Raw genomic sequence first — 24034 nt, forward strand, 5'->3', positions numbered from 1 at the left:
CTTTATCTAGGTGTGTGTGTGTTTGTGTATGACAGAGAAAGAGAGAGACAGGGATGCACCATAGCAGGTGGTAAATACAGTTACCTTGTATCAGTTATACACACATATACAGGGGCAGGGCCCATATTAAGTTACAATGTAGAAGAAGACTGAACAAGTATAAGCGGATTACAAATACCTTGAGTGTGCAATATGAGTGAGATAAGACCTGAGAGAGTGGGGTGGTGGTAGTTGTGGGGGATGAGGGGATGGTGGAGGGGAGGGGCCGAGAGAGGGAGACAGAGAGAAAGAAAGAGGTAAAGTAATTGAAAGTGGATGACTCATTCATAAGAAATGTTTCACCTTCCTTTCACACAAGCTTTTGGTTTTTTTCTCTCCTTTTTTTCTCTCCTTCCTGCTCCTCTCTCACTCTCTCCTTTGTTCTCTCCTTTTAGATGATGTGATTAGTTAAAAGCCTCCATCCGCTCATCATACTGATGGAGATGGAAGCAGAGAAGGCTGCACATGCATGGCCCTGTGCATGTGATGTGCGTGAGTGTGTTTGGCTCAAAGCGCAGGTGCCACTCAAAAACCACCTCCTCACCCTCTGCTCTTCAAACCGCTAACCTGCACACACACACGCACGCACGCACACACACACACAAACACACATACACACACAGACACACACACACACACACACACACACACACACACACAGACGCACGCACGCACGCACGCACGCACGCACGCACGCACGCACGCACACACCTCTAAATTTTGTGTTTAATTCATTCTTCATGACACTGAAAAAACACATTAAAGATATTAATAAAAATTCCCAGTGTTGCTCTTGAGCCTTTATATTGTTGTTATTTTCTATAATAATAACAAAGTATTTATTTTCACAGATCAGAGCAGTAATTTTAACTAGTGTTGTTTAACCACCAAGAGATTGACTTTCTCATTTGGTTACTGCCTGTTTATTACTTTCTCGCCAACACCCCACCAGGAGCCTTTAAAGACGGAACGATAAAGGATTTTATTGCCCCCTGGTAAAAATGGATGAGCATATCTGGGGATGATAGGGTTTGTTGATCAATATCTATGACTCAATAATTACTCTGTGTTTAAATAAGAGCCATGCAAAATTTGTTCAGCTCGTAAATGCCCAGAGAAATCCACTTAGAACAGACGGCCTTTATGTTACTCAATATCCCTCTGCAACTCACACAAGCAGTTTTGCAAGGTGTAGAAAAGACATCACCGACTTTCTGTCACTGCCATCTTGAGGTATTGAAACACTAAAGGCAGACTGAATAATATATTCTTTGTAAGTCAGACACTGCACATGGTCAGGATGAAAGGTAAACACAAAGTTAGTCTAATCAAGAAGCTTTAAGAAGTATGTGACACTTTCAGTTATGTTAAAGATTGCTTTTAATGATAAAGCTGTAGCTAGATGTTGCCGTCTGGCTGCACTCTATTAAAGAATTTCATTGTCTTCGGTGTGAATTCATCTTTGTTTGAGCATAACACCAATTTGAAAATAAAAGCGAAAGAACACATTAGAACATCAAGATAACAATGACCTGTATGTGGAGGAGTGAAAGTAACTGACTGATGGGTGATTACTGCATTGTATGTGTGGATAATTGTCAAGAATGTATTGCTTTGCTTCACTAGTGCACTGATAATACAGAAAATCACAGCAAAGACTATTCTTTGAGCAGTAACTTGATCTTTTTGTTTGTTCAAAACAGTAAAATTTTCACTCTCTTTTGAGACTTGATAATGTTTCTCTGTGTTATAAGACCATGGGCAGTGGAATGTGTTACGGGTTCATTCATCTTCATCAACAGAGAATATGTTGACACTTCAAGATTCCCTCTTTATGGGCAGTGCCTAAAATTCAAGTCACATAATTTTAGAATTTAATGAGCTGACTTGCATTGCATGCATAACAAAATGAACTTACATTACAAATCAAATGGTTAAACAGTTACATTTGGCAGAAATCTCACGGGGAATGACACATGGAACCTGGGCCTCCTGTTCTCTTTCCTATTGTAATGTGTGGCGTCATAACATCAAGATCTAAAGAGCTCTGTAAGGCATTCAGAAAAAAAAGAGTGTGGAAAGGGATTTAGATTAAAACAATTCAGAATTGCTTATTAACTATTTAGGAATATTTATTTAAAATAAACCACTCCACTGCAAGGAAAGTCATCTACATGCTTACAGTTTACTCAGCTGTTGGTGCCACAGAGCATATGTTGACAGAAAAGAGGCAGAGAGAGATCACACCTGAATTGGAGGCATCAAAGAACAAATGGTTGATATTCTAGAAAAATCCCACAACTTCTGGAGACATAGAGACATGCAGAGAAACAGTGAGTTTGTGGTGCACGTTTCCACAGTTCTGATTTGGGACAGTGTAACTGTCAGTCTGTGAAACATATTTTGTACAAATTTCTAAACAGTAGCTGTTTATTTTATGCTGTTCTATATATTGTGGTTCAGCTATCAGTGAAAGAATCGTACCGATTTAAGCTGGCTTGCCTGAGAAACAGACAGACTGGCCTTCCCACTCAACAGGCCTGCACACACACACACACACACACACACACACACACACACACACACACACACACACACACACACACACACACACACACACACACACACACACACACACACACATTCAGCTAAACAGCCTTTGTTAGTGTAATAATCACATTTTGTAGAAGCCATATGACACTAGAAATAGCTGCCAAGGACAGACAAGGCAACGTGGGAGTGTGTGAGTTTGAAAGCAACCAAGAGAGAAGAAAATAAAGAGGAAATAAAGCTGTGTGTGTGTCCATGGGTACGTGAAGTTTCTCAGCAAAATCACCCATATGCTGAGGTCAGTCACGCTATCACTAGCTTTCCAGACACTTTTGGGAAGGCTAGCATGTGTGTGTGTGAGAGAGAAAGAAACAGAGGGAGGTGGAGTGAAACATTAGACTGATGGTGAGTTCTCCATTTACAGTGGGAATCGTTGCTTTTTTGTGTAATTAGTGCAATGGGTTCAACTCACCCTTTATTAATTTTAAAAATCTGATAGATCCAAATGCTTACTTGTTTTCCTAGTGGGTGTGAAAAGTCTCAAGGTAGGACATTTTCTTGGTTGGTTAGGTGTCAGTGCGAGCCAGTAACAGGAACAGATAATGTGTGCCTAGGATTATGGTATGCATGTAGCTTCAGGATGGTAAAGGTACGAAAGATGGTTAATCTTTAAATTAAATACACCAGAAAAAAGCACTGCTAATAAACATGCACACCTGTCCCTCATATATAATGAACACTTTACTTTCCAAGTCCCTCTGCAGTGCATTTAATTATCTCTGTTAGCTTGGGCACAGTTGATGTTCCACCATGGTATTGGAATCGCTGATGTATCACATTGCTCCAAATGACAGCATTCCTTCATGGTTATGGTGAGGGATTGAATTTTAGTGGTCACTAGGGGTGCACCAACTTTAAGGCCATATCAGCATAAAAAATGTGTTTAACAGTGTTTTATCCTTGTGATATTACTGGACTATCTTAATAAGAAATATACTAAAAGTACAGTGAGAATGAAGGACTGTCATCATGAATAAATAGCATGAAAGGGACGGATAGCACTTCCTGTAAGCAGGATTTAGGCTGAGGACATATCACACTGTTCTTATGAGAAAAGCGCAGGAAGGACAGAGAGAAAGAAAGAAGAAGTGAATGAGGGATGGAGAGAGCAGATGAGGGGGTAAGAGAAAGCAGGCTAGTGGTAATGTCCTAATGATGTAGTGGCTGTCAGAGCATTTGCTTCAAAGGCCAAATGATCCTGTAAGAACAGCACAGCTATTGATCCAGCTATTACACAGCACCACATAGTAATGATTGTTGTGTGTACGTGTGTGTGTGTGTGTGTGTGTGTGTTTGTGTGTTTGTGTGTGTGTGTAAGAGAGCGAGAGAGACAGATAGAGATGGGATAACAATGTATTACAAAACCAGGTGGACATCTATAAAAAGGGGCAAAGAGGCAAGAGAAGTTCGAAAGAATGTGTGTTCGTGTGCGTGTTTTCGCGTATGTATTTGAAGTACTTGTGATCTTGAGACACATTTGTTTACAGAGTCATATTATCAAGACCTACGTTACATTAGGACAAAAAGTGACCCCACAATATCAATCATTTTAGTTTTAACGTGAAGACTTAGGTAAGGGTTAGGCTACACAAGTCACAGTTAGGGTTAGTCTCCTGGAAATGAATTCTCTCTGAAGGGTGTGTGTGTGTGTGTGTGTGTGTGTGTGTGTGCGTGTGTGTGTGTGTGTGTGTGTGTGTGTGTGTGTGCCTGTGTGTCTGACATGACACTTCATCAATACTCCCATTACAGTGTGATAGATATGAAATCCAATCTGAACCTGATCTGCTTGATATCTGATCTGAGTTCTCACCTTGAATACTTTCAATGCCTCTCGACCTACACACACACATACTCATACACCCAAATCATAAAGCTGCCACGCATATGTGCCAATAAAGTTACTGTATGCTTACTTGACATGGTGTGTGGAAAAAATTTAGATGTAGCGAACACTGAACTCACTTGACTGATGAGCTGCTTCCACTTTTTTGTCTTTCTGCAACTTTCCAGATTGAAAACTATTCCTGAAGACATATTCTCACCAACATAAACACAGCCTAGTTTATTCACGCCAAAGCGGTTTGTGGAAATGAGCCTAATTTGCATTTCCTTTCTCAATTTTTTTGGGACCTTGAAAAATTCACTTCAAATTCAGTTGAAAACCAGCTAGTGTAGTGATACAAGTTATAGGTAATTAACACCATACGCAGTTGCCACAAAATAGTCAGTAAATGCAGCTGCTAGAAACGGTGATTATCTGTGTCAAATGCGTTATATATCTTGTCCCATATTCAGCCCATGTCCTGGAAAAAAAAAAAGTTTAAAGGACCAAACTGATCAAAATGAGTATATACTGTGACTGTGAGTTTCTACAGCTTCTGTAATCATATTGTATAACACATTACAAACACAAATTACAAACATTCTGGCCAGTAAGGATGACTCTAACAATGGTAAGACCAAGCGCTTTGCCAAATAGATGTAATGTCAGACCGAATGTCATTTTTCATTCTTCTCTCTCCATGTCAGGCTAATTTTGAATTATAAAACTATTCAGATATTTGTTAAAATGCAAGTGCAAGGGTATCACAAGCAGTAGATGTCTCCGTTTGACAGAGATGCATAATGTTTCAATACAACTAAAAATACCCCACAAGATGTGCAGGATGTCATGTAGAGTTTGTACCATTTATCCGTATATTAAATTTCAAACTGACTCAGTTTTCTCTGGACAAGGCCATTATTCAATACTGTTTAGGGGACACTTCTGGAATTCTTGCAGAAGTTTAATGCCTTCATTTTTCATGTGGAGAGAATTGCACACCAGCGTCCAAATCAACTTGAGAGAAAAAACTAAATAATGTGTATAATAAGGTGAATAAGTTGAGATTCTCTGTGTGGATGGGATGCCTTGAGATGATATTTTTGTGAAAATTCTGACATGTTCTACTGTCACTGAAAACCAGGGGTAACATTAAAATTTCAAACATTTGGAGTTGAGCATATCTTCTGTATTAAAGAAATAAAGCAGAGTAGTTTGAGCAAAACAGCTAACTGAGTTACTGTATGGGGTATTTGCAGAGCTGCAGTGAAAGCCTCGCCTGTCACCACAAGTAAAAAGGCCATCATCTATCAGGTCCCAGGACTCAAGAAAACCGAGAAACACTGCTGTAGAATTTATTAGGCTGAACACTCCCTCACTCTCCCTCTTTCCATTCCTCTATGTCTATCTACCTTGCTCGCTCCTTCTCCCACTGCACTTCTGGTAATGGATTCTGCCTAAATGGGTTCTGAGAAACACAAGTGAAGAGAGGAAGAAAAAAGGAGATGAGAGGAGCTGATGTAAAGGAAAACGGCAATAGAAGACTTGTTGCATCTGAAAGATGCATAATTATTGGTATTGCAATAGCATTCACACTTTAGAAAACTCTCAGCAAAACAGCTGATGAAGACAGAGCAAATTATTTTTGCTTATTTTATCAGCTTGCCTGTTCTAACCTTATCACAGTGCGACTGCTAAAATATACCATCAGACACAGTACAGAAAAAGAAAGATTACCGATTACTGTATATTTCACCATATTTAACTGAGAGGAGCAAATATTTTTTAAAGAAAAAAAAAGAGAAAAGGAAGAAGGAAGATTCAGAGAGACAGAGAGAGAGAGAGACAGAGAGAGAGAGAGAGAGAGACAGATGGTTAATGATTTAATGTTAGCCACTTGATGGAATGAAGTGTCTTCTTCATGTTAGCGGCGCCAAAGTTAAACTCTCTAGTCAGTTAGTCTGTTATTCATTGATTTCTCTGGTCAGCACTAGATTGCTATTGAATATGACTGGCACCAGGGCTGTATGTGAGTATGTGGATGTGAGGGGGATGCATCCTGTGAAGCGAGGTACATTGCAGTTGCTGGTGCAAAACAAATTTTTCTGTACGTACTCGACCTCACAGACACACACACACACACACACACACACAATCAACTTAGAAGCGTTAGAAATATGAGCTTGAAATACATGTGCAGTTAACAACTGCAGTCTTTGTGCAGTAACATATTCACTGCTACTCTCAACGATTTCTTGCTGAGAGAAAAGAAGAGCAATGTTGCATTATTTATTCCTGAAGGCTGTTTTGTATTAAACATACGGCATGAGCTGAGCAAAAACATAACCAGCAGTAATATCCATGTATCATGAGTGCATTGTGAATGTCTTCAAATTGATCCTGGTGAATGTGCATGTATAATCTTTCTATACTTACACATGCACCTTGGTTATTGCTGTGATCCGTCTTCTCCAGCAGTCAAATCTGATGCGTCTTCCACTGCCATGATATGTGTTTGCGTGTCTGCGGGTGCATATGTGCATTTGTAGATGATTGTGCGTGCGCGGTGCTCTGAGCTGGATCAGTATCAGCATGAAGTTCTTTTGCAGCAGCATGAGTAAATAAATCGTGAGCACAAGAACACTGTGTTAAAGCTACCTGATGTATAGTTTAATAAGTCCACAATATAAATATTTTAAAGAATACATATTATTCTAAACAGCCCATGGAATTTGTAAGCAGTAACCCTGCACACACACTTACACTCAGGCATGCACACACACACAGTACCACACAGCAACACTACACAGTAGCAAATACCAAAGATTACTTTGCAAGTCTTAAAAAATGAATAAATTCAGATAACTCTGTTGTTGTTTTTTCTATAAGCTGGGAACTGTTCTAATCCAAAGATTTATAGATATTTAGGCAGTAAAATTAAATTAATATAATAATTATTATTATAAGCATACTACTACGACTGCTACTATTACTACTACTACTACTACTACTACTACTACTACTACTACTACTACTAATAATAATAATAATAATAATAATAATAATAATAATAATAATAATAAATATAATTGTTGTTGCTTTAAAATACAAAAACAAAATGTAAAAAATTTGACCATTTAAAAAAGGGCACCACAGCATCAGATCGATCTCATGAATCTACAACTGAGCAAAAAATAAATCAGCAATACCTTTTGACAAAATATAAACTGTGTTTTTTCTTTGTTATGAAGAAAACAAAACATTTTTAAATGGATTTAGCACCACAAACCTAACACAGTGGGACAACATTTTTTGTTTGTTTGTTTTTTTATGAAGAAACAAGTATTAAATGTTAAGGTTTAATTAAACATCCAAGTTTATATGTATACATACATACATGTGTATGTACACACACACACACACACACACACACACACACACACACACCCACACACACACACACACACACACACACACTCACACACACACATATGAGGTTTGGCTAGCTAATGCTCAGATCCATTAACTTTTGGTCAATTTTGGTGAGTTGTAAATATAATTTTTAAGGAATAAAATTTTAATTTTTCCACCAAGTTTCACTTGACACACACCCATAAGGTCCGGGAATTGACACTGGATATCTGGACAAAAAAACAGTAAAGTCCAAAAAACTCTCTCTGGACCTCCAGTACAAAAATGTGGTAAAGCACAGATCAGAGCAACTACTTATGTAGCTTTAAGTGTTTCCAGGTAGACAGCAGACTTAATAACTGTGAAATAAAAGCACTGATTTGAATCATCAGGGATCATCATAGTTTTCTGTCTTTGTGTCTGGTCAAACTGAGTAACCAAGGAAGTAGGTCTTTGATCAGGAAGGTAACCATGGATCCAACAGTTACTCTAATAGAACTTCAGAAACCCTCTACAGAGATAATAATAATAAATTTTATTTATAAAGCGCTTTTCCAAAAGCTCAAAGACGCTGTACATAAAATACAATAAGATAGAACAAAACAGATAATTAAAATCAGTAGATAGTAAACAAGTTCAAGATAAAATACAGAATCACTTAAGGAAAGCAGATCTAAAAAGGTGAGTCTTTAAAAGGGATTTAAATGTGGTGAGGTTGGTGCAGTCACGGAGGGCATGGGGGAGTGAGTTCCAGAGTGTGGGGGCGGCAATGGCGAAGGCTCTGTCCCCCCAATGTCGCCGGCTGGTCCTGTGCGGGATGGAAAGGAGGTTTGTGTGGGAGGAACGGAGATTCCTGGGGGGGGTGTAGGGGAGGAGCAAATCGGTAAGGTAAGAGGGGGCTAGATTATGGATGGACTTGAAGGTGAGGAGAAGCAGTTTGTACTGGATGCGGTGTGAAATGGGGAGCCAATGGAGGTTCCGCAGGACGGGTGTGATATGGTCGTGAGAACAGGTTCGGGTGAGGAGTCGGGCAGCAGAGTTTTGAATGAGTTGAAGTTTGTTGAGAACTTTGGAGGTGGAGCCGAAGAGAACGCTATTGCAGTAGTCAAGGCGGGAAGTGACGAAGGCATGAATGAGGGTTTCAGCGGCTGAGAAGGAGAGGAAGGGGCGGAGACGGGCGACGTTGCGGAGATGGAAATAGGCAGTTTTGGTGATCTGATTAATGTGGGGTTCAAAAGTGAGGTTGCTGTCAAATATCACACCGAGGTTGCGGATGTGAGCAGAAGGAGATAGGGTGGTGTTATCAATGGTAATGGGGGGGTGGGGAAATAGTGTGAGTGATTTAGGTCCGATAAGGATGAGATCAGTCTTGTCACAGTTTAGCAGGAGAAAATTTTTCCTCATCCAGGATTTAATGTCGGCCAGGCAGCTGGAGAGAGAGGGGAGGGTGGTGGTGGCGGTGGTGTTGGTGGAGATGTAGAGTTGGATATCGTCGGCGTAGCAATGGAAGTGTAGGTTGTGGCGGCGGATGATGTTGCCGAGGGGGAGGAGGTACAGGATAAAGAGGAGGGGGCCAAGTACTGATCCTTGAGGGACACCATGGGACAGGGGGGCGGTGGGTGATGTGCAGTTGTTGACCTTGATGAATTGTTGTCGATTAGTGAGATATGATGTGAACCAGGTGAGGGCGGTGCCGGTGATGTTAATGGAGGATTGAAGGCGGGACAGGAGGATGGAGTGATTGATTGTGTCAAATGCTGCAGAGAGGTCGAGAAGAATGAGGATGGTGACTTGTCCAGAGTCTGAGGAGAGGAGGAGATCATTGGTGACCTTGAGGAGAGCAGTTTCAGTGCTGTGATGAGAGCGGAATCCGGATTGAAAGGTTTCATACAGGTTGTTGGAGGTGAGGTGAGTTTTCAACTGGGCAGCGACGACACGTTCTAATGTTTTGGATATGAAGGGGAGATTGGAGATGGGCCGGAAGTTGTGAGGGGAGGTTGGATCCAAACCAGGTTTTTTGAGGATGGGGGAGACAGAGGCGAGCTTGAGGGGTGAGGGGACACAGCCAGTACTGAGGGAAGTGTTGATGATGTTAGAGATGAGGGGGGCGATAACAGGGAGGCAGTTTTTGAGGAGGGCAGTGGGGATGGGGTCCAGGCAGGATGTGGAGTTTTTAGTTCCAGTGATGAATTTGGGCAGGTCCAGGGGGGAAACGGGCGAGAAGTGGGCCAGGGGGGGAAAGTTCAGAGGGTTTGGTGGAGGAGAGGGGGGATCAAGTGAAGTGGGAGAGGTGACAAGGCTGCTGTGGATGGAGATGATTTTGTTATGAAAAAAAGAGAGGAATAGGTTGCATTTGTCAGTGGTGAACGAGTTTGAGACTGTGTCCGGGGGGGCAAGGAGTTTATTGACAGTTGAGAAGAGGGATTTGGGGTTGTTGGAGCTGGTATTGATCAGGTCAGAGTAGAAAGTGGACCGTGCAGATTTCAGGGCGTCTTTGTATTGTTGGAGGAAGTCGGAGTAGGCTTGGCGGTGAACTGTCAGGTTTGTTTTCTTGACAAGACGTTCTAGCTGTCGTTTATGGGCTTTCATGAGGTGGAGTTCAGGGGTGTACCATGGAGCAGAGTGGGAGAAAGTAACTAATTTGGATTTGAGGGGAGCAAGCTGATCAAGACAGGAAGAGAGAGTATGATTGTAGTGGTTGATGAGGTCAGTGGGGTTATTGATTGACGGGGGAGGGGAGACGGACAATGCAGTGGTCAGTGAGGCGGAGAATACAGAGGGGGAGAGTGATCTGGTGTTTCTAAAAAAGATTGTCCGTTTTTCCTTGGGCAGGGGGGTGGGGAGGCTGATGTCCATAGTTATTGCTAGGTGGTCAGAGATGGAGAGATGACAGCTGGAGATATTTAGGACTGTAAGACCAGAGGAGCAAACCAGATCGAGGATGTGTCCATGGTTGTGGGTGGGGAAATTGACATGCTGGGTGAGGTTGAGTGATTGTAGGAGATCTAGGAAGTCAGAGGCAGATTTACTGTGAAGGTTGTCCATGTGAAAGTTGAAGTCACCAAGGATGAGGACTGACGGAGATGTAGCTAATAGCTGGGTGGCAAAGTGGGAAAAGTCAGGGAGAAATGAGGGGTTTGGTTTAGGTGGGCGGTAAATGATAGCAGTGACCATTGGGGTGGGACCGGGTGATTTAAAAACAAGGTGTTCAAAGGAGGGGGAGGCAGGGATGGAAAGTGGGATGGTTGTGAAGACCTGTTTGTGGATGACTGCGATGCCGCCTCCTCGACCTTCTGGGCGGGGTGAGTTGAGGTACGTGTATCCGGAGGGGGTGGCTTGGTTGAGTGGGTAGAAGTCCAGTGGTTTGTGCCTTGTTTCGGTTAGACAGAGGAAGTCCAGTTTATTGTCCAGGATGAATAATTGTAGAATGGGGCCTTTGCTGGTGACGGAGCGGGTGTTGAAGAGGGCAAAGTTCAGGTGAAGTGTGGATGTGTGATTAGGGGAGGGCTTCTGGGGACAAGGCTGTGAGGTCCGTGGAAGTGGGCGAAGGTTAGCAAAATGGCAGTTTCTGAGGGAGGGCTGCCGAGGTTGTCTGAAGCTGATGATGGTGGGGATTTGGCAGCTTGTTGAATTCTGGTACTGCGGGGGTGACGGGCAAGGGGAGCCAGAGGGGGGAGGCAGTGGGTGTGCTGGAGGGGAAAATGGGGGGAGTTCCAGGTGGGGACAGAGGGGGGCGCTGTAGCTGGGAGGCGGTTCAGTGGAGCGTGAAGAAGAGATGGATGTAAACACTGGCACTAGTCAGTCTGAAGTGTGGACGGTGTATTGGATATTTGAGATTAAAAGTGATCTGCCGGACCTGTTTGGATGGATGCCATCACTGTTAAAATATTCTGGCCTGTTCCAGAAACAGTTAAAATTGTCAATAAAGTTAATTCTGCTGGCACGGCAGAACGAGCTAATCCAGGTGTTCAGGCTGAGCAGTCTGCTGAAGCGCTCAGAGTTGTTGTTTACCGTTGGTAGGGGCCCGCTAATAAAAATAGACTTTCCGCAGTCTTTCAGTAAGTCCGTCAGATTTAGAAAATCACGTTTTGTCTGCTCAGACTGGGGGCGCGCTGTGTCGTTGCAGCCGACGTGAAGGATAATGCGGTGTACAGAGGAGGGGAGTGAGCGGAGAACGGAAGGAATTTTAACAGCGATGTCTGCAGCTGTAGCACCGGGGAATGACAGTGTGATAGCGTTAAAGAACCTGATGCCTCTCATGATACTGTCGCCAATGATGAGCGTAGAGGGGGCGAAGAGTGGGGCAAGTGGTGGACGGGAGGTTGTGAACTTACGGGAGAGGTGGCGTGGAGGGCTTCCGGCTGAGGTTGCGTCGGGGCTGGTGTGCAGAGGAGCCGCCGCGGGTGCTAGCTGTCCCTGTGGCTCGGTGTCGGTAAGGGTGGAGGTGATGGTGGAGCGATGGAAACGCGGCGATGAGGAGTCTACAAACTCGGGTTGTAGACAGCTGCCATGATGGTCCAAGTCTTTGCCGACGGACCCGGCGGAGTGGCGGCGAACCGCGTCCCGCAGCAGACGTCGTCGGGAGGTTGCGGAGGATATCCGGGTTTGGGACCGCTGGATTTGTTGCTCTCCGGAGGAGGACCGAGTGCTGCCGGTCGCCCGCGGAGGGGAGACCCTGCCGGTGGAGCCAGGCTGAGCCCGGGGGCCACCGCACGTTTGCGCGGAGGTGGTCTTTGCGCCGGCGTCCAGCGGCGACCGGGAAGTAGCCGCCCCCGATGAGGAGGCCGGCCGATCCGCAGCGTTGGACGTCGGGGGGTCCAGAGCCTTTGGCGGTCCGTCGTCTGTTCGGATGGGAGCCGCAGAGGCTCCGGCAGCTGGCAGGTTGGAGGAAGAGGAGGCGTCGCCGCCGATCAGCGTCGCCGCCGGGTTGGCGGGCCGGGGCTTGGCCGGTAGGGACAGAGCCGCAAAGCTGATGAGATTTGGTCGGGCCGGGGAGACGGTGTGGTCGTTGCGGCTGCTTTTGCCACGAATGACGACCTCGGACCAGGATGGATGTCGGTTCGGGGTTGAACAGGACGAGGGCCGGGGGCTGACGGGGACCCACGGGAGGGTGTCATGGAGGGAGGACTGGACTGAAGCGAGGTAGCGGGATTGCTTGCAGGCGACGTTCATGTAAGAGGTGAGTATATCTGATTTGATTTTTAGCTCCTCAGTTAGACGACGGATGTCAGCCTTCAGGCGGATGATGGTTGTGTTGGCTGCATCTAGTTCAGAGGTGTGGGGGGGGGCAGACAAGGAAGTGGTGTCCGGTGAAGAGTCCCTGGCTGTGTCCGCCATGTCCCTGGCTTCCGAAAACTAAACAGTGAACTAGGATTGTTACTGTGGTGCTATAAAGCCCTTATCTGCTGCTGTTTGCATCCAAACACTGTAACACTGTAACACACCGACGTGTTGAGCCACCGCAGCTAGTTAGCCGCTGCTGATAGCACTGTCCGTTAGCAGTTAGCTGCGGTTAGCCTCTGACCGGCGAAGTCTGAAAGTTCTTTACAAGGTGGTTTACGCTCAAAGTCTTTTCATCAGAAGGTGTAGCTTTGTATAAAAATAAAAATCTGTCAAAAGTCTGTCACGGCAGGACAAGGAGTTTGTCTCGCTGCGACTAATAATAATGTGGGAGCGGGAGCCCGACAAAACACGTCCTTCAGTCAGCCGTCATCACGTGATGATGAGATGAAGCTGCTAAAAGGACAGCCATCTTAGCAGCACTCCATCAATCAGGTCTTTAAGGTCGAGTGGCTAGACAGAAGTCACTCTCAAAGGTGCATGGCAACCTACTTGATGTTTGCCAAACAGCATTTAAAGGACTTTCAGAGCATGAGGAAAAATGTTTTCTGATCTGATGAGTTAAAGACAGATCTATTTGGGCAGAATTTCAAGCATCGTGTTTGGAATATACCAGGCATTGCTCTTCACTTGCTAATACTATTCATAAATAGTGGTAGGAGAATCGTACAATGGGTGTATTTCTCACAGCAGAGACCTGGACACTGGTCACAACAGAAAGAGAATAAATACATCCAAAAACAGACAGAGTGAACCAAAGCAAACAGCCAAGACAACGCTGTAGTGACTTCAGGACAAACCTCGAACTGTTATTGAGCAGCCCAGTAAACGCCCCAATTTAAACTCCATACAACATCTGTGGGACCTGAAGATGGCAGTTCATAATCCTTGCCCATCTAATCTGATAAGACTCAAGAGGATCTGCCAGAGAGAATTGGACAAACTGCCCAAATCCACACGGAAAAATCCAGTAGGAGCTGACCAAAGAATGCCATAATTACTATCAAAGAGGCATCTACACAGTGTCATATCAATGATCTGAATACGCTCAAAAAAGTGTTCAGATTTTTGAAAAGTTTCTAAGATAACTTCAGACCTGTTATTCCAGCTGATTGAGCTGTATTTTTTTAAGAAAATGCAGATTTTATTCATCCAAAATTAATTTAGAGGTTTTAAATAAACCATACACTATATATGTGTGCAAGAAAATACGACTGTACATACAATAATAACCTCTTTAGTTGAACTGCTACCTTTGACACACACACACGCACACATGCACGCACACACACAGGCTATAACTTATGAAGTGCTGACATAATTCCTTATTTCATGACACGGAAAGAGACAGAGCGAGTTAAGCCAATGGATGCTGGATGACCATTTCTAATGAAATCAAAAATGGAGGTGATTCACAAATTTAACTGACACACAGTGGTTTAAATCATGCCACATGTAAAGCCTGACAGAGCTCATCAGTTGTGGCAATTGTTCATCTGCAACAATTCCTGTCAATTTCAGTCCAGTGGTGGCTTACGATAACCATGCTTAGAAAAGAATCTCTTGAAATGTCTCTTACCACCCAGAGTCCACTATTCTCTACTAGAAAGGGTAGAAGGAAAGTAATGAAATTATGAAGACTGGATGCTGAATGAAAAGGGGGAAAGACAGAGAAGCCATCAAGACGCCTTAAAACTCCTATCTTTTTGTAAAATAATCCAATGGGTACTTTGCCCTGTTTTCACAACAATGTATGTTGTTTTAATGTAAGCAGGGAATTTAGCTTGGAAATGCAAGAAACAATTTGTATATTTGTCTCTTTCTGTATGAATGGAATTCATTGTGTCACCTTCTGCTTTGCCAATGGTTAATATTTTTGCACCTTGAAATATAGCAGCCACTGAACTGAATTCAACAGGAGACGTTGTGGAACCCAGTTCCAGAAATTCGCAGCGGTCGACTCAAGAGAAAAGTGGTCCAGATAGACCAGCAGGGAGAGTTTGAGTCTGTCTGTGAGAATGGGATGCACTGAAAAAGTGAGATCAGGGTCTATCAGGGTCTGAACAAATCCATCCATCGCTGATTGTTTTATGTTCCTGTCTGTCTTCACCTGTCTGTGGTTTGTGGCTTGTGGCATTACAGAGTTTTCCTGGGACACACCCTATTCTCTGGCAGCTGTACTGGATGTCTGCAATTGATGGATGAAACGGATGCCATTGTGCATTTGCTTTATGAATGACGATTTGAAATCTATCTTGTGTGCGACCATGCTTTTCAAACATACTGTTGCACTGCAACCACAACTGCATATGGCAAGCAGTTTCACCTCCGTGACACAGCAGCATGAGACCAAAGTTCTAGTCAAATTCAACTCAGAATAAAGCTCTTCTTCACCACAAACTCCTTGCCAATGAGCTCCCGCTATTTCAAGGCATTTTTTTTTAGCAATCATACAGCATTACAGCAACCAGCATCACTTCTGCTGACACTGTACAAATGCTTAGCTGGGTCAATAACCAATGGGGGGCCTCAAATGAGCAGCATCAGTTCATGCTAGTCATAATGACATGTAACATATCTGCAGCTAATATTTTGACTGGACAAAAATAAATTGCAGATGTTTCGACTGGTCAGAATGTCACAGCGTACTATCAGTGTTCATATGTGAAATTTCAGACGGTCAAACTCAGACATTAAATGTTAGAATGACTTGCCATCTATTGCATTTATACATGATAATTAAATATCCTATTTTGAATTTAGTGGGGATATATCAGGAATGAAGGTCGAATATCATGTGCAACCTAAACATTTTAAGATTATGGTGCATTGCAAAGAAGATTTAGCAATGCAAAACATGATAGAAAAGTAATAATATGCATGATTGTGCATAACAATATTGAATGCAAAAGCTCATTCTGTTCTTTAAAACATTTTTTTTTCTTTCTTCAAAACTGAAAAGTCAAGCTTGTCTGGAGTAATAGATTAGGTAAAACCTCAAACACTATTTCTTTGTATTTATTCAAGTTACTCTGGTGACCTCAGTGAGTTCATTCCACACATGAAGTCATAGGTTTATGTGAGGTTTATAAGCCTGTTATACTACAGCTTGGTGTGTGTGTGTGTGTGTGTGTATGTGTACGTCTGCATAACAGTTAAGGTTATAGTGTTAAGCGGCTTAGAGATGCCAAATGGATTAAGTGTTTTGTTGACACATAGTAAAGTAATCTGGTTAGCAAAGATAAGATACAGCCCTTCTCCTCCTCTGTCTGGCTGTATCTTCCATCTCTCCTATTCACTCTTTGCCTTTTTTCCAATTCCATCACATCTTTTTCAATCCTCCCACTCAAACCTTCTGCTTAAGCGTCTTCACACACCGCGCACACACACACACACACGCGCACACGCGCACACACGCACACACACACGCACACACACACACACACACACACACACACACACACACACACACACACACACACACACACACACACACACACACAGAGAGAAAATGGACAGGGGAGATCAACTAATATATTTTAAGCTCATTACTGGCAAAAATCTGGTCATCTGTCTCATAGTCTTCACATGCACACACTGATAATGTATTGTTATGTTTTTATCTGTTACTTGCTTAACATTGTCTGGCCACTCAGCTATGTAACATAATTTGACTCTACCATATTTTTGGTTTAGCGTTGCTCCCAAAATCAATGAGATTTTACTTTTATGCATTTAGCTTCTCAGTACTTGTGTTATTTAAAATAAGTATGAAATTCAAAAGTCTTACTGTCTGTGCATTCAAGGACTTTATCAAGGAAAGATGTACCTGAATGAGTTGGTTTACTATAGACAATGTAGATTTTTTTTTTTTTTTCTCTGTCCTTGCATTTGAGATCATCAGTATCGAGTAACTGGGCAAGCAGCAGCTGGGCACCCATGGGTCCAGACACCACAAAAGTGTTTAGGTCTGCCAGTGTGTGTGTGCATGTTTGAGTGTATGTCCACTGGGGAGCCAGCCAGACGTCTCCGGTCTAATATTTCCTCTCAGGAGAACAAACAATGCAGAGGCTTCTCCCTTTCCCTGTCCTGCCTTTATTTTCAACTTTCCTGACTCCTCTTTTGAATTACAAAATCTCTCCTATTCTCTGATATTTTCCTCTCCTCTCCTATTCTGCTCTCTCTCCTTGTTCTCCGTTCTTTTTCTCATTTCCTATTGCAAAGCTACTGATAGAATCAAAGAAGTCGGATAAACTTACTGTACACACACTAAGACTTGGAGGTACAGTGCACACACACTTCTGCTGTGAACCTGGGTCAGTATCAAGGGACGAAGCAGTTATTGTCGAGGCAATGCATTGTCTGATGTTTCCAGTACAATAACTTGACTATCACCTCCATTCAAAAGAGAAAGGGGTGAAGTGGCAGCTGAGTCGTGTCTCACCACATATGTTTACTCTCAAAGGAGCCTCTCAACATGACTCAATATCACATTGATCAAACAGAGGCAAAGGGTGAAGGTGAATTTAACTTTTTTTTTTCTTGTGTCGGAGTTTGTATGCAAATCTTTGAATGTAAACCTATAACTCATCAGTACACAAGTCTGAATAAGGTCAAGTTCAAACTGTTCTTTTTGTTACACGCTTTTTACATTGTAGTCCCACTTCTGATCTTTATTGAATGAATATTCTACAAACTACAAAGCAGCTCTTCTGCATTTCTGAAGTTTCTTTTTACTCTGTATGCAACCAGTTATCTTTCATCTTCTTGCTATTAACTAGCAATATTTAAACTAAGCATTCTTTATGCACTGTTTTAAAAACATCAACAGTATCTTTAAAAAAGAATTGGCAATGAGATGCTAGCCGAAATCAACACAGTCTTATGCAATAAACCCTACCTTGATGAAAGGTATAAAATGTACAGGTTTGTTGTAGCTGTCCTGCAGAAGCGTTGATTTAGCTGTATGATTATTCTGGACACTGCAGTTTGCGGTGCTGTTGAACAGTGCTGCATTATACATACTGTACTGCATTATTTAACTTCACTGATTTAAGGGGAGAAAGAAAATAACAGAAACACCAGTGAGCGTAATGCAGTACAATTCAAGAGTATCATGAACTGCAAAGTCCAAAATGATCTGATTGAGTCTAACTTGTCAACAAAAACTGAACCCCATACCTTCTGTGATGCTATAGGTTATTGCAAGACTGCTGTATAAGACTACAGTGGTTTTAGCCCAGCAGTTTCCTAGAAAAGCTTTGCATTAGCATATGACTTTATGATACAGATGATTTAGCCATTAACTGAGGTTCATGACACAAATTGTGTTCTTTTTTTTTTTTAAAGAAAAAAATCAATAGAAAAATTTCATTTCAGCACCATGAAACTGAGCTTTTTTCAATTAATAGATAACTAAAAATCTACCTCAGCTCTTCCATTACTGCATCCTTTATCCCCCAAATGATTTTAGCTGTTTTGCCTTGGTTGGTAATGACAGTATTAGCTTTAAGATCACTTCGTCTTCACACTTACACACACAGACGACTGAGAGCAGTATGGACGCTGACTTCTTGCAAGAAATTTCAAAATAAGACACATGCACACACGCACATACACACAGCTGTGCTTTCAAGAGTCAATTAGCTTGTGAAAACTTGACGACTACTCATTTTTAGAGATGGAAAGAGTTTCCTCCAGAGCACTGACATCCACAGCATAATGCCATTTAATAAAAACATTATCAAACTTAATATAGCAAATACAGTGACTCAGCACTTTATCTCACTGTTAATTACAACATCACATCTCTTAATGAAAATCCACTGTGTGCTTGTGTGTTTGTCTGCTTTAATGAAAACATTGTGCATTTCCTTATATGTGTCTGTGTGAGTGTGTGAAATCACAAACAAGGCCTTTATTGAGAAAAAAAAATACACCTGTTAATGAAACTACCTTGAGAATAAAGAATAAGCTTCACACACACGCACGCACGCACACACGCACGCACGCACGCACGCACGCACGCACGCACGCACGCACGCACGCACACACACACACACACACACACACACACACACACACCTATCCAGACAAATACATATACACAAAGATTGCCTACACAGGCACACAAAGAGAATGAAAATAAGTGTGCTCAGCTACATTGTGATCATTAATTAAATTAATTAGTGCAACTCTTGTTTTTCCACCCCCCTGTTCCTTGCACCAGCCTCCTACACTGAGAGGACAATGAGTGGGGGTGTGTATTTAAACTAAAATTAAATGACAGAGATCTATCATTTTGCTGTTTTATTTTTCCCCATTTGCAAAGAAATTGCATTTTCAAAAAATGTATCGTGTACCATACTAAATTGTGCTAATCATAGTATTGCTGCTGCTGCTGTCGCTCACTGCTTGCTGCTGGTACTGCTGATGCTGACCTAATTTGTTAAAGATAGGGTAAAAACCTGCAATTCAGATATATCAGTTCTTGTTATGTTCTATTTAAATCTGAACATAAATTTAACATCAGCATAAAAAATATTAAATGCAAATGATTCGTTTTTGTAGAACTGTAGCTGTATCTTGTGAGTTTCAAACTGAACAGTGGGAATGCCTGCAATGTCTTAAAACTAAGTCTAGGAAACTAGAGTTGGCTGGATGTTGTATGAAAAATCCTATATGCATATTTTACATGTTGTAAGACCACAAGCAAGATGTTGCTCTGAGTGCTGTGAGAGTTTCTGAGTGTGAGCAAAAAATTTCTAAATTCCCAAAGTTATTTGAAGAACCTATAATTTTAACTTAGAGATGGAAAAAAAAAAACAAAACAAAACATAGAAAAGCTAAACTGATGTCCTACCATTGTCGCTGTCTGACTTGTTCTCATGCTCAGTGTCAGTAAGAGTCAGCACAGAGTTGGAGCGGCTGGACAAGCAGGAACTTCTCCCGGACGATTTACCAACACCCCCGCGACCCCACAGTCGCATGGCACGCTCTGGTGACATCACGGCCTGACTATCAGCATCTAAGTCCTGGGCCATACCAACGGAGAAGCCACGGTGGGGGAGCCCCATCTCGGTGCAGAATGCCAGGCCTCGACGTGATGGCGGCTCACAGATCCCCAGCTGACGAAGGCTGAAATGTTGACCTGAAACAGATGGAGGTATTGGCCATTGTCTGGCTGTAATTTTAATAGTTAGAAATGTTCTTTAAAGCTTACCACAACAAAAACATACATTTTCTACTTTTTTTGTTGTTGTTGTTGTTGTTTTTTGATCAACAGCAAACTAACGCTATTTACTCTACTGTGTTTTAAAATAGGAAAAACAAGTGAATCCTTATGTATGTGAAGTTTCAAGGAGATAATATCTGATATTGTTGCTGGATAAACAGCATGAATTAGTTAATTATCAAAATGTGCATCAGTTCATTTTCTGTCAATCAGCCAGTTGATTTTTAGACTACGTCATACTGACTCCATGTGATTGCCTACCTCTCATCGACACTGATGGTGTTGCATTTGAGAGTATGTGGGTATGTGGCACAGAGGCAGGAAAGAAAGACCTCATTTAAGTCAAATTAGTCAAATCCATTCAGGTTATTGGAGTTTAACAATCTGTAAGAAATCTGTGACAAAGATGTCCTTCAGGAGAATATTTTTAAAATAAGAATTAATAAAAACCGAATTTTCATACATAAATAAGTACATAAATCTGAATATTATATAATTGCAAAAGACAATTCTAGCAGTGGAAAGCAGAGGCAGACCCAGAGAAGGCAAACCAAACAAAGAAGGTGTACGTATACACTCTTTAAATGCAATTATGTCATTTTGGGAGAAAAGACGGCTTAAAAGAGCCTTAATTCCAGATATTATTGACACTTAAACTGTCGTTGTGCAATTCACATTAGCACAGTTTATACAAAATGCACATATATTATCCGATGCAATTTGCTCATATCTAACTTACACACACACACACACACACACACACACACACACACACACACACACACACACACACACACACACACACACACACACACACACACACACAAAGATTGTATATTTAAATTAATCTGTTTCACAATTTTCATTTTATTTTTTTATTTTAATTTGACTTTAGATTTTGAAATTATTCGAATCATAAACTTATAATACACTGCAATAAGGGATGTTTGCTTGAATCAGGCCTTTTTGTGGTCCCACCTCATGGAACACTTTTACAGATGTTGCCTAAAAAAAACAAAATGATTGTGCAAAATATTTGGTATTTTTAAAGGCCTTCTGCTTGCTTATGCCCCAAAATTGTATTTATTCTGCAGAAAGTATTACATGTATGGAGAAAAATTCTGAATACTTTCATATCTCCATTAAATTTAATAGGTCGTCATGAGTAACTCTTTCACATCAGCCTGAAATAGATTGAGAAAAGGTTCAAATACCACACATGATAATCATTCAAAATATAAATACAAAGAGGACAAACAAATTATCAGTAAAATCTCAGTATGTGCCTCTTCATCTTTAATCAGCAAATGAAAAGGGAAATTATAAAAGCTTTCTGTAATTAATGGCACAAGAAGAGATAACGAGTGCTGCCGTTCAATTAAAAGTTATATTAATTTTAAATGAGCTCCAATTAGGACAGCAGTGAAAAAGAAGGCGATAAGATGATTGAGTAATTATGATTTTTTCATTCCTCAAATATTGACACTATGTTAATTGGAACTGGAGAACAATGGATCCACCCTGTGGTTAAGCATTTTTGCTTTTAAGTTGTGTTTTTTTAAAAAAACACATTTTCCTTTATTTCTTTTTAAAGGCTTGAATGTGTCACTTTCCAAGGGTCATTACAACCTTCATCAGACATAGATTGCTTTTAACAGTCTGTTCCATTTCCCAGTCTGACTGCTTGCAATCTATATGTGGATTTTTAGATGTCCAAAGAGATTTGTATCAATTTATAAATTCATGAATTTTAAAACAAATATGTCTACGTATTAAAATACCAATATCTATTTTTTGACAAAAGATCATTAGAATTTACATTTACTTTAAAAGCATTTGCCCATTAATGATATGGCACTCACAAAGAAATGGAATGTCCAAAAAGAAAATCTATATTTTTATATTTGGCTTATAACAAATTAGGGTAAAAAAAAAAAAAAAAAAAGAAGTGAAAAATAATATAATAACATGACAATTTAAGGAGCAAATGGCAAGGCTCATTAATGTGTAGACTCCCACCTTGTCTGTTGTAATCATCCTGTTCACGGTGAACCATGTCCTTGTGCCCCTTGGTTGTCCCGTACAGTAACCTGTCAAAACCCAAGGACAGAAAGTCCTCAGCTGTGTTAATATAATAAAGGACAGTGCTTCAGGATAAGTCTAGAGACACTCACGGTGCAACCTCTGCTTTGACCTGTTTTGGCTTCACAGGTACTATATCAGCTACAAATACAGTTAGTGATCAAACAGGACAGGGTGTGTGGTTAACAAAAAAATACTGCAAAAACCAAAACCAAAGGCAGAAGACTAATACTGGTGGAGGATGATTTGTTTATTATCCTGACTGTATGAAACTGAAAAACATACGATGCTAAAATCTATGTACGGAAACATTGTTACTGGTCATTTTCAGCAGCCTGCACCAGATATTTAGACAGCTAAATCTGATTCTGTTAACCTGGAATGGGACATAAAACAGCATTAAGTAATGATTAGCGATGGGTAAAGACAGGTTAGGCCAGCTTGTAATTGAATTTGCAATTTTACCATGTTTTCCTTCTCTCCTGACCTTGATCTGATCTGTGCTCTGCTGAACTTCTCTGGTTAATCAAATGTTTTTATTTATTTATTTTTTAATGTAGCTCTTTGGTGAAAAAGCGGTTTTCATTCACTGCAAATATAGCAAACTTTAGGTGACTCAACCATTTGAAGAACTTGAAGAATAAAATCCCAGTACCAATTGCTAATATTCTTTTTCATAATGAATGAAACATTGCTATTCCAAAACGAACATACATTTTTATGGCAAAATGTAGAATGCATTTTAATTCCTACAATGGCTCAGGCAGCTAATGATAACTTAATTATCCACTATGTGTTACAGAAGAGAAAATGATAATGTGTGTAATCTAACCTGGTCTGGTCTTGGTGCTGGTCAAAGGCCTTGAGCGTTTCACTGGAGGAGTAGGACTTCTGAGTGGGGACCCGGAGTCCCTGAGGACCAATAGCACAGTCTTCACTGTCCCCTGATGAGCCTAACATACACCAATGTGTGAGCACACACATAAATACAAGATTAATATCAGTGGATCTCAAGTAACAGCAAGGTTGTAAGAAATTACAGTTCACAATCATGGAGCATAAAACAGAATCAGAAACATTTTTAAATAGTGTTCACTTTTAGGACACTGTTTAAAAATGTTTCTTATCTTATTTGTAGTGATTCAACTGCAGTGCATCCAATTCTTTGTTTCAGTGAAACAGGACATATTGCAAAAGGCCATATTGAGAACACTGATGCAATGATGTCACTGTTTCAAACAATGGAAAAGAAAAGAAAAAGAAAAACCTCATCTACAATCATTTAAAATATGGAATTTTAGACAGAGACTACCAATGTGGTGATCTGTAGGCGCTGCAAACTGGAAATGGTGGAGCACAACTGGACAACTGTTGCACTTAAAAAGAAAGCATCCCAAAGTGCTGTGAGGAGACTGCAGTGGCAGTGTACCACTCTGTTTACCTTTGGTCCCAAACCTAGCATGATATAAACTGTCATCAACACAAGGAACATGTTC

General features: G+C 41.3%; 1 protein-coding gene across 11 annotated transcripts in view; it reads right to left on the bottom strand.

Annotated features, from left to right (window-relative positions):
* Positions 1 to 24034, bottom strand: part of LOC111562847 (teneurin-3) — a 391758-nt gene that overhangs the window by 252986 nt on the left and 114738 nt on the right. For 7 of the 11 annotated variants that reach the window (XM_055010067.1, XM_055010068.1, XM_055010066.1 and 4 more), the window contains exons 5-7: positions 23371 to 23491; positions 22476 to 22546; positions 20085 to 20405 (exon numbers count right to left, since the gene is read on the bottom strand). In XM_055010067.1, coding sequence (XP_054866042.1) covers positions 20085 to 20405; positions 22476 to 22546; positions 23371 to 23491 — 513 coding nt within the window. The remainder of the gene's footprint in view (positions 1 to 20084; positions 20406 to 22475; positions 22547 to 23370; positions 23492 to 24034) is intronic. The other 4 variants (XM_055010071.1, XM_055010078.1, XM_055010077.1 and 1 more) reach the window with 1 other exon arrangement.

This window comes from Amphiprion ocellaris, chromosome 4 (assembly GCF_022539595.1).
Source record: "Amphiprion ocellaris isolate individual 3 ecotype Okinawa chromosome 4, ASM2253959v1, whole genome shotgun sequence".
Lineage (NCBI taxonomy): Eukaryota > Metazoa > Chordata > Actinopteri > Pomacentridae > Amphiprion > Amphiprion ocellaris.